The sequence below is a fragment of the Phocoena sinus genome, chromosome 16 (assembly GCF_008692025.1).
Source record: "Phocoena sinus isolate mPhoSin1 chromosome 16, mPhoSin1.pri, whole genome shotgun sequence".
Lineage (NCBI taxonomy): Eukaryota > Metazoa > Chordata > Mammalia > Artiodactyla > Phocoenidae > Phocoena > Phocoena sinus.
In genome coordinates, this window is record NC_045778.1 from 22,018,833 (window position 1) to 22,029,834 (window position 11,002).

At 55.2% G+C, this 11,002-nt stretch overlaps 1 protein-coding gene across 2 annotated transcripts; it reads left to right on the top strand.

Moving 5' to 3' along the window:
* The first annotated feature begins 762 nt into the window (after positions 1-762).
* Positions 763-9,907, top strand: FAM241B (family with sequence similarity 241 member B). 2 transcript variants are annotated; one of them, XM_032608182.1, is made up of 4 exons: positions 801-877; positions 2,015-2,164; positions 2,882-3,173; positions 9,773-9,907. In XM_032608182.1, the coding sequence occupies exons 2-3, from the start codon at positions 2,072-2,074 to the stop codon at positions 3,149-3,151; spliced, it is 363 nt and encodes a 120-aa protein (XP_032464073.1). In that variant the 5' UTR covers positions 801-877; positions 2,015-2,071; the 3' UTR covers positions 3,152-3,173; positions 9,773-9,907. The 2 variants fall into 2 exon arrangements, with proteins under 2 accessions (XP_032464072.1, XP_032464073.1); XM_032608181.1 differs by lacking the exon at positions 9,773-9,907 and having other exon boundaries at positions 763-877; positions 2,882-3,679.
* Positions 9,908-11,002: the final 1,095 nt, after the last annotated feature.

The window sequence follows — 11,002 nt, forward strand, 5'->3', positions numbered from 1 at the left end:
TACTGCTTGATAATCATAACAAATGGTTAACAACACTTGCCATGTGCCAGAGACTCTTATTCTTAATCTTCACAGCAATCCTGAAGGTAATTGCTATGTTTGGCCCCATTTTGCAGGTGAAGAGACTGAGCAGCTCTGGAACTTGCCAGAGTCTGACTCAAGTTGTGGGATTGCCGAGCTTATTCTCTTCCACTGGTGAACAGGTCCACAGGGAGCAGCTTATGAAGGTGGGCGGGGGTGGGGGGTGAAAACACTGGGAAAGAGGCAGAGGTTTATCGTTCACTCCTTTGCCAGGTGCCCTTCCTTATTTGCCTGACAGGTAAACTCCTACCTACACTTCTTGCCCCAGTTCAAAGGCCACCAACTCTAGGAAGCCTGCCTTCCTTCACGTTGCAGTTAGTTGCACTTGCCCTGTGTTTCATGTGTTGTCTTCCCCACTGGGAGGTTCCACACTGGAACAGGAGCTGGAGTTCCTTGAGTACAGGGCTGGGTCCTACTGAAGGGGCATCCGCTGAGCGGGCTCAGCAAACTCATACGGGTGAGCTGAGCCTGTGCCACCCAGGCCAGAGGCGCCCCCACCCCGTAGGTTTTTCCTCCTCCTCTTCTGCTCCCTTCTCTTTGCTTTCCTTCTTCCTCCGCACTTGTCTCCTCCCTCCCCGCCCTGTGGTCCACCCGGTCCTATCTTCGTTCTTCTCCCGCCCTCTTTCTCCCGCTTCTTGCGCCGCCCAGGGTCCGGAAGCTGCAGTTCCCCAAGAGGCCTACAGAGGGAGCTGCTGCGCCACCTGCGGGGCCGTACGGCTGCGGCGCGCGCTTCCTGTGAGGTCAGGTGGGAGGAAGCGGCCTGGAAGCCGCGGGGAGTGGACGCCGTCGCCCGTAGGTGAGTGTCTGGGCCCTGGGCGCGGGGGAACGAGGGCGCATCCCTCCCCTACCCCGGGCCTGGTCTCGGAGTCGGGCTCCGCGGCCCGGGCAGCGGCCTGTCCCACCGCGGCAGCAAGCCCACCCCATCCCCGTTCCCCGCCCCCATCCCCCCTTAGTGTCAGGTGGAGGGAGGGCCCGCCGCACCCTCAGCCCACCCAGCGAGGCGGGGTAACAAAGCACAAAAGGACTGCGGAGGACCCTTTGGACACGCTTGGCCTTCTGCAAGGGCCAGCAGGCTTCAAAATGGGGACCCGCCAGCCCAGGCCACGGGCGTGAGAACAAGGGCTCTTAATCTCTTTTGGCGTGTGCGTCACGAGTGCTTTTGAGAATTTAGACGAAAACTGGCTCATCTTCTGAGAAAAATGATGGCCTTTACCCAGATTCGGGAGAGGCGTGGAAAGGCCCCCATCTCCAGCCCGTGGACTCCCTTGTGGTCTGTGAGTGGGGCCTCAGCAGCATCCCTCATCCCATATTTCGGGAAGGCTGGCCGTGCCCACCTGGTGTTACCTGAGAGGTGAGGGACAAGTGAGAGTATGCCCTCTGCAGGAAAGTAGCTCTCCCCGATCTCCTGCGGGGAGAAGGCCTGAGTCCTTAGCATCTCCCTGGACCATTTTTTAACGGAAGGGAAATGGAGACACTGGGGATGCTGGTGTCCTGGACTCCCTACTAGGGCCAGAGTTCCTGGCTTCATGCTCTTTCTCTGCTGCCCACGGATGAATGGTCCCGGGTGAGTGAAGTAAGCACCTCTGGGTCCCCAGCTGTATCTGCCCTGGAGGAGTGTTGGGAGGTGTAAGTGAGATGAGCCTGGGTGGACTTTCCACAGGGCCTGGGCCCCAGCAAGGGTTGTCATCCCTATTGCTGGAGGTGGTGGTTAATAATAAAACTTCCTTCTCCAAGAATCTTTTTGATAGTTTTCCTAGTGGACTCAAAGCCTGAACGATTTTTGTTCGGCAAACAACTTGTATTTATTTCTCTCCTTTTTATTAGTTAGACACACTGCCTACTCAGCATGGGTCACCAGCGTGAGCACCCAGAATTACAGTTTCTCCCACTGAAAGCAAGCGTCTCTTTAACTTTGGTAAATTTTTTCCTTCAGGTGTTTCGAGTTCTGGGGAAAGGTGCAGCCCAGCTGGAACCCATAGCTCCTGGAAGGATGGTTCGGATCTTGGCCAATGGGGAAATTGTGCAGGACGATGACCCTCGTGTGAGGAACACTACCCAACCACGCAGCAGCACCCCTCGACAGGTAGTCGCCCCGCCCCTGTGGAGGGGAGCAGCTGGCCTCCCGTCCTCTGTACCAGTTACTCCTTAGCTCCCAGAAGCTCCCTTTCTGGTGATTAACCTTCTCTAGGCCGAAGTCCTCTTTGCAGAGAGCCAGGCTGAGCAGCATGGGGGTTTAAGACTTGGGGAAAACCCCAATAGATTTGTTGCCCAGCCCCCTGTCTCCCCAGCTCTCCTTCCTCCAGGCAGCCTTCCCAGACTTTAAACCCAAGAGCTCTCTCTCCCTTAACCTGGTCAGCAACCCCCACTGGAGCCAGCATCTTTTAGAGTCTGTTGGATGAGAGGGAAGTCGGAGAGTAAGTGGAGAAGAGGAACCCACGGCCACACAATGATGAGTTTAAAGGAAGGAGTGAGGAGTGTTAAAAATGCCTGCTCAGATGCTGTGCCCTGGGTGTAGTCCCACCCTCCTTGCCCCCTTCCTTTTCTCTGTCCCCGGGCAGCTTCTCCCTGACGTGACATAGGGAACCTGGACTGGCATTTTCTGTGCTCTGAGAGCTTGCGACTCAGTGGTTGGGACCCCCATGGGTGGCATGTGAGGATTGCTGAGAAAGGAGGGCATGGCCCTGGGTGGCCGTAGGGGAGAGCAGGGCCCCACCCAGAGGGTTCCCTCCTGCCTCTGGTGCCTCAACTCCAGCGAAACTCTCTCTGGATTCATTCGTCTCTCTCTGTCTTCACCTTCCAGAGCTTTCTCAATAGGGGCCATGGCGCCCCGCTGGGGGGTCCCGGCCCTCGCCAGCAGCAGGCGGGCGCCAGGCTGGGTGCCGCTCAGTCCCCCTTCAGTGACCTCAACCGGCAGCTGTTGAACATGGGCTTCCCCCAGTGGCATCTGGGCAACCACGCCGTGGAGCCGGTGACCTCCATCCTGCTCGTCTTCCTGCTCATGCTGCTTGGTGTGCGTGGACTCCTGCTGGTGGGCCTCGTCTACCTGGTGTCCCACCTGAGCCAGCGGTGACCTCCGGGGGCTGCTGGAGCAGGTGTGTGGGAGAGGGAGCTGCTGGGCCTCGGTGTGAGAGCGGGCACCTGGGGAGGAGCTTCACTGGTGCCTTGAACGTGTGCTCAGAGAGCATGTTTCCATGTTGTGTTAAGCATGAGGCAGAGGGAGCCTCTAGTCCAACGTTCCCAAAGGATCAGGTGATACCCTCATTCCCTGGAGATGCATTTCGGTCGTATCAGGCATTAAGCACAAAGTCAGAGCGAGAAAGGGATTCCCTTTCCAATTCTCACCCAACCCTTTTATGGCACGAAGAAGGTCTCTGCTGTGTGCCAATATGTTCTTGTGCGTGTGGAACACGGGCTGACTTCCCTGTTACTAGGGAGCAGGCCTTGAGCTTAGGGCAGGTGGGAAAGGTTTCCAGACTTTTATAGCTCTGTTTTGTTTTAATGGTATAGTTTTATTGGCTACCTTTTATTTACGACAGGTGGTACTGGTATTCTCCTTATTGTGGTGGCGTTTTCAATAAAGAAATTTAAGTAAAAGTGAGTCCATGTAAAGACATTCGTAAATAATTATACAACTGCATGTAGATCTGGAAGACATGGTGAAAGTGGTTTGGGATTGGGGACCAGGTAGAAGGGGGCATTTGACCTTGGAGGGTGGTTTCTAACCTCTTCCTGATGGGCTCTGAGAGCAGGGGCAGGGGGCCAGGTGAAGCCTGTACTTGGGCCCCTTGACCGATGCCTGGATAACTCTGGCTTACTCTGAGATGTTGGCCTTGTCCGGGGTGGTGTGGGAGAGATTCTCTGACCAGAAGGGCCAATGAGGCTGTGGGGTCAGCACAGCCAGGGTGCTGGCCTCCCTTCCCAGGGTCTCTGACCAGAGGCTGCTCAACCTCGCTTAGTCTCCTGAGGCTCTCATAGCCTCTAACCTCGGCACACTCTCCTTAGAAAGCAGGGGTCTTGGCGCTGACTACTCGGTGCACATGGGCTGAGGGTGCCCTGCTTTCCGCGAGTGGAGGCCTTGAGTTATGGCTGGTTGAGCCCTGGGTCTGTGTGGAGGCCCTGCTGGGCGGCGGGGTGTGGCATCGGATGGCTGAGGGCTCTGGGCCTACAGTGCTGACCGTTCAAGGTCAGGGAGAGGCTGCGTGAGCTGGAGGGCTTCCCCGGCTCAGGGACCAGACTTCTCACCTCACCTTCCTCTTAAGATCCTTCGTCTGGTGGTTTGGGGGAAGAAGGCAGGTTTTAGAGGTGCTTCTTGAAAGCCAGGGCTGGGGCAGCAAACCATCATGGGGTGTATGTGGGGGGAGGATGGGGGAGAGAGATGGAGGTTGATTCCATCCCTCCGGAGAGCCTGTGGTGCTGCGGGGGAACAGAACCCTCTTCCCCCGCCCTTGTGCCCACCGCTGCCCTTGAGGGGGCTGGCGGCCTTTATCATAGACATTCCCGGGGGAGCTTTATACTGTTCAGATAGGACTCCTATCTCAGGGTTTTCTGTGTCTTTATTTCTACAGACAGGGAAGGGAGGGTCTGGCTCCCGGCGGCTCCTCTGGGGCCTGGGCAGGGGAGGTGGTGCCCAGGCCTGGTTGGTATCCCAGATGTTCCCCGTGGCATCTCCTTCTGCCCAGCACATCCCCCAGCCCCCAGGCTCCTATGGCTCTAGCCCAGCAGCCGTGGGGGAAGGGATGATCCTCCACAGCACTCCCTCTCCTGACACCCCGCTTCAGTGCATCTCTCTGCGGCTGGGCTTTCCCTTTCTTTTTGCCTTGCAAAGCTGGGGGACTTTCTGAAGAAATAAATCTTAAGTGGACCCTCAATATATAAAATTCCTTGAAGGGGTATGAATCTGAGTCCACAAATTCAGGGCTGAGAGCTGTGTCTTTTTCCATAATTCAGTTTCCATTCCCAAAGCCTGAGGCCTTTGAGGAGAATTGAGGGTGCTTTAGAGAAGGCAGGGCTTTCCTTCCTGCTTCTGACTAGGAGACAGACCGGGGCAGGCCCTGGGGGGCAGGAGGAGCCCTGGGCACCGCCCCAGGGACTTATTAGCCAGCCTAAGGGAAGCAGCTGGGGGCTGGGACGAAGTGAGTTGTTCAAGAAAGAAGTGCTTTTTGTTGATTGAGCTCGACACCCATGACACAGACCCAACAGAGCTGCGCTGGTTGAAGTGGCCCGGGGCGAGGGCCCAGGGGCCCACCTCTCGACCCTCCTTTCCTCAACCAACCTTCCCTATGCCCCTCGGGCTCTGGGCAGTTTGCTAAGCAGTGCTCTGCCTCTCTTCTCAAGGTCCAGGGTCCGAAAGTCTGCCTGGGCAGAAGCAGCGTGCTGAGGGAAGGCGCCCCCTGGGGTTGTGCAGCCTGTGGAGCTGCTATAAGCCGTCTGGGGGCCGCGTCTCCACCTCTTGTGTGAATGCCCTTCAGTGGGCTCTCGCCCGCCTGCGCTCAGAAATCATGGTGCAGGCATGTTCTGAGCAGGTAGAGGCTTGTTGCCTGGCTGGGTGGCCAGATGCAGAGCCCGACGGGCCCCTGAGAGAGGCCAAGGGCCGCCTTGGCCTAGTGTGCATCCTAGCTGGAGGCTTGCTGAGGAGGGTGGGCCCTGCCTCCTCTGCCCCCCGCTCCCCGCCCTGCCTGCTGCGTGACGAGACCCCCCAGACTGGGCCACCTTGGGGGCAGATTTCAAGGGAGGTTTCTGCTAATCTCTAGGGCTAATCCTCGGAGCCCTGTGTCTCCGTGTCAGGTTGGATTTGCGGCCTGGCTGCCTCGTGAGCCACAGCGGGGTTCACACCAGGCCTCCGCCGCCTCTGTGGGGCTGGAAATAACTCCCACCCCCCGTGGGGTTGTTTGACTCCCTGGTTGGGGCCACCTGGTGAGGAGCTGCTGGGGTCCAACTGTGTGTTGCTACTCCATCTCCCAGGACGAGCGGCCTCCTGGGCCCTTCCTTCCACAAGTTCCAAGCCCTTTGCTCTGCACGCTCTACCGCTCCCTGCCCTCCAGCTAGCCTGCCGGTGGGGACCACAGTTCCATATCCCCAGAAGAGACACTGCGCCTGAGAGAGAGCTACATGATTTGCTGCCTCCAGGGCTCTTCCTGGGCCTTTTGGCAGAGGCAGGGACTTGGGCTCCCTGACTGGGGACTCTGGCTCTGTGAGTTGAGGAAAAACCCTGGTGTGGTGGTCAGAGCCTCTGCCCAAGGACACCTGACCTTGAGGGCAGAGAAGGCCCCCCAACCCTGGCCGGCTGGACCCTGGAGGAAGCTTGCAGGCCCTGCTCTCCTTTGTGGGTCCATGACCTTGGACAGCTGACTCAGTCTCTAGGGCCTTGTTCCTCATTTCTAAGGAGGGGTGATGGTCCCTCCTGCCGTCCGGAGCCTCAGGGATCACCCTCAGTGCAGTGGGTGAGGGAGATGGACAGAGGGCATGGGGAGGACTGCTCCAGCTCCAGCACCTCCTCCTCGGACGCTCTGCCTTGGACCACAGCTCCTGTGCTGTGGGCTTAGCCAGAGCAGCCACCATGTCCCAAGCTCCTAGGACCCCCAGCTGGAGTCGTGCTGGGCTTCTAAGACCAGTGTCACCATCCACCCACCTTCTCCTGTTGGAGAAGAAATGCAGCTGCTTCTCTCACCCCTGGAAGCTGAGGGGCTTGTTGCAGGTCTCGAGTGTCAGGACAGGAGGAATTTGCCAAGTGTGCTGTGTGCCTGACACTATGCTAAGCACTTGGTGTCATTTAATTGTCACTAGAACTTTATGATCGAGGTGCAATCACTGTCATCCTCATTTCACTGCTGAGCACACTAGAGCATTTATAACTCGCCCCCAGGCCTCCCGCCCCCCTCCCACCCCCAGGTGAGTAGGGGGTGGAGCTAGGATGCAGACTGAGGCCAAGCCCACATGTTCGACCACGCCTCTGTTCACCTTTGGTATATGTCAGCATCACCTCCAGACTTGTTTCAGGTGCAGATTCCCAGGCCTCACCATAGAGTTTCTCAGAAGCGCTGAGGGATGTGGTCCAGAGCCTGCCTCTTACAAAGCCCTCCAGGTGATTCTGATGGAGGGTTTTGAGTGAGGGGTAGTTCATCTCCTGACTGTGCAGAGGGTGCCTGTGGCCCAGAGAGAGGAGAGAAACAGGGCAGGAACAGGCCTCACTACCTGCTGGGACCCATTGTGACCACTAGATCAGCTCTGCGAGGGCGGAGGGCACAGGGTGGGTGTGAGAATGCTGGCTGCAGCTGCCCGGCTGGGTGGCCTCCCTAGCTTCCCAGCTCTGGGCCACAGCCATTGAATAGGGTGCAGCCCTCTTCCCTGCTTTCCTGAATGCATGACGTTTCACAGCAAAATGGCAAGGGGAGAAATCCAGTTACCTCATGTAGGGTCCCTGAAGGATGGTACAGGTGAGGGTGAGGGAGGCAGAGGGCTTTACCCCCAAAACTAGATGGAGAGAGAAGCCTGCAACCTGTCTAGCAGGGCACGACGGTGGGAAAAGCAGAGCTTAGCCCTCCTTGTGCTGCTGCCTGGGACCCCACAGAGCGAGAAAGTTCAGGAAGCAGATGGAGTGCTTCAGTGGAATTGCAGAGGGCGTGTGTGTGTGTGTGTGTGTGTGTGTGTGTGTGTGTGTGTGTGTGTCTATAATCCTTTGGTTAGTGGGTGGAGGGAGAGCTGAAACCATTTGGCTTTAGGGACCCAAAGCTTGGGAGGAGGAAGATAAAGCTGTCCAAATGAGGCTGAGCCTTTCGGGCAACTACCTAAAGTGCAGGCTGCCAACGGCTGGACGGGGGAGGGCTGGTCTGCATTCACTGGGCCACCAGCTTTTAGTCCCTCCCGTGTTGGGCCCTACAGGAGGCTGGATGCCTGGGTTCAAATTCCAGCTCCACCTCCAGTCAACCAGTGACCTTGGGCAAGGTCCACATTCTCCCTGCCTCTCTGTGTCCTCATCTGCACCTCCCAGGGATGGGAGGGTCAGTATATTAATTCATGGGAAGCACTTAGCAGTTTCTGGTGCAAGGTTAGCACTTGATAATACCATATTCACAAAGCAATGGCATTAGGGTTTATGTAATAGTTCTCTTTAGAGCAACATACAATTTACTTAAAATATTTCCAAAAGGAAGACTCATGTTGCTCTTGCAAATTGAAGACCAATGTTACTTGCCATTCCTCGTAGATATTAGTACAAGTAAATTGAGTGTAGAGAAAATAACATGATTCCATTTTCACCCTTTAGCTAGCTGCCGCTGTCAGCCAAGGCTCTAAGCCTGATGCCTCTGTTCTTTGTTAAAGAGGCAGTCTACCAGGATTTAGAAAGGTATTAAAGACCTGCTAGCATCTCACTGAGGCATTCCCCCGATGGATTCAGAAGACTGAAGAGAAAGGCAAAGGGAATGGCTTTCTCACTGAACGATTTAGTGCTATGTTTGTGAATTGCTTGCAGTCACCTTGTGCACCCCAGATCATTTCATGTGAAAGCATCCTACCTACAACTGTGGGGAACACTGTATGATCTTGGGCAAACTATTTTTAAAATTCAGTCTTTGAAACAGAATTCATTTGCATGGTTCAAAGATCAAGTGATGTACAAATGCATACGGACAAAGTCTCCCTCCCTCCCCTGTCCCATCCATCCATCCATCCATGCATCCACCCTCCAACCCTATAACTACTGTTCTTAGCATCTTTTAAATCCTTCCAGAACTTATTTATGCAATTATGTGCAAACACAAATATACTAATTTTGTCTTTTTTAATATAGATAATGGAAAATTAGACACGTTTTCTGCCCTCTCTTTTTTACGTTAACAGTGTCCTGGACACATTTCATATTAGTGCATAGAAAGCTGCCTCATTCTGTAGAGTTTGGGTATTGAGGTGAGTTGTTGACCCTCTTTTGCTCTCAACGGAATCATCTGTACCACAGGGGGTTGACCCAGTTGACCCCCAAGGGCCTTGCAGCACTGACCTTGAACCACTCCATGGGGCTGTTTCTCTGAAATGAGGGGACCCTGAGAGAAATGTCCCCCTTCTTCAGGGCTGGAGGAGGAAGCTCCCTGGATGGTTTCAACTTGGTCCTAGGTCTGCAGTCTGTTCAGCAGACATTCAGGAAGAGTGTCCTGTGTCCCAGGAGAGGGTGAGGCAGGAATAGCCTAGGGAGTCACACCCAGTTCATTTTCTCTGTTCCCTTTGCATTCGGATGGGATGCCTTTCCTGTCTTCCCCTGGCTTTGTCTGGCTCAGCTCAGCAAGGAGGAGGGGAGGAGGCGTGGTGGCCTCACCTGAAACCTGTCCTCCTGAGTCAGGCTACACCCTAAGGTGAGCCTGGCGGGCCTCTCCACCACCTCTAACAGACAGGCGTGACCCTCCCCTGGCCTCCTTCCATTCTGGAAAAACAAAGTGCAAGGGTGGATTTCCTTGAAGGCCCCTCTCAGCTCTAAAACTCGACAATACCTGCCAGAGGGCCTTGCCCATAGTAGGTGCTTGATGGACTTTGCTGCTGACATGGCCTGGCATTGCCACTGTCACTGTCCCTGTGCCCCCACCCCCTTCCCACCACACTTTTGATGAAGATCTAGATGAAGGAGATGGAGGGAAGCTGTGAAGAATGACACAGCCTCAGGCTTTCTTTAGCTCTGACTGAATGAAGTCCTGTTCTTGTGCAGGAAGACCCTGGAGACCCCAGCGATCCTGGTGTGTTGGCCTGAAGGGCTGTGAATGTTGTACCATGGCGCCACCTGGTGGAATGTCTCTGCAGGAGCATGAGCTCCATCCCTCCATCGAATCATCCTTCCTCCTGGCCCAGGTGAGTGCTCCACTCAGCCAGCCCAGGCTTACGATTGCCTTGCATTTCCGTGATAGCAGAACTCGGGTTTCTCGTGGAGAGTACATGCGATTCCACTGGAATTAATTTACTATGGTCTCATCCTGGGGTAAGACTCTTGTCTCGTTTCATCCTCCCACAAAGAAAAATAGACGTCTTTCCGTTTTTCGCGGATGGCGACTCTGAGGCTTGGAGAGGTTAAAGCAACTCACACGTGGTTGCACAGAGATTGCAGATCTGGGCTGGGACCCCTAGGGGAGGGGAGGGGGGAGGGTGCAGGGTGGCTGAGGCCCCCAGGAAGAGACTCTGTCACCAAGGGCCTTGGGCCTGTTTTGAAGAAGAGCCCCTGGTACTTAAGCCTCCAGGGTAGGAGTTGGAATGAGAAGTCTCACACTGGGTGATTTTCTAGTCCAGGATTGCTGTCATCACAGAGGTGGCCCCAGCGGGAGAGACTCACTTGTTCTCTAAGGCTGGGCTCTCTCTAGATTGGGTCTGGGGGGAGCTGTGTCTAGTGCAGACCGCCCAGTGCAGTGCCCACCAGCACTTCCACACTCACCTGTCTTCATTCCGCCCAGTTTCCTTTGATGAATGTGATTTTGTGATCTGGCGTCATTCAGGACACAGTGTCCCTTGTGTAGTGCTTGTCTTTTACATAGGAGGCAAGGAGTAAGGGAGTCAGATCTCCCACTTGCTAGTTGTGTGCCTCAGCTTCCTCATCTGTGAAATGGGGAGAAGGTGTCATTTAGGGCTGTTGTGAGGTCCAGATGGTAGACGTATATAGTACCTGGTGTGTAGCAGCGTGCCGTGGTGATGGTTTGTATTGGATCCCTTCCTGCAGTGCTCATTGGTGAAAACTGGCTGTCCTTAGCCAACAGTGTTCAGAATGTAATTTGCTTTTGAAATTCCAGGAGAAAAAATACTGAGAACATTTCCAATATGGCACTTACCAGTATACAGCAGCTACGAAGTTTGCCTCTGAGGCACTGGCCTGGGCTAGAGCCCGCTGCAGCCTAGGGGAGGTGTTTCTTTTGCAACTTTGAGCTCACCTAATCCTGAGAAACCATCTTCTTCT

What these genes read in the sequence shown, in the direction of transcription:
- FAM241B (XM_032608181.1), top strand. Translation starts at nt 2,072, where the DNA reads ATGGTTCGGATCTTGGCCAATGGGGAAATTGTGCAGGACGATGACCCT. An exon ending in GCAGCAGCACCCCTCGACAG is followed by an intron (nt 2,165 to 2,881) that starts GTAGTCGCCCCG and finishes TTCACCTTCCAG; the next exon opens with AGCTTTCTCAATAGGGGCCA.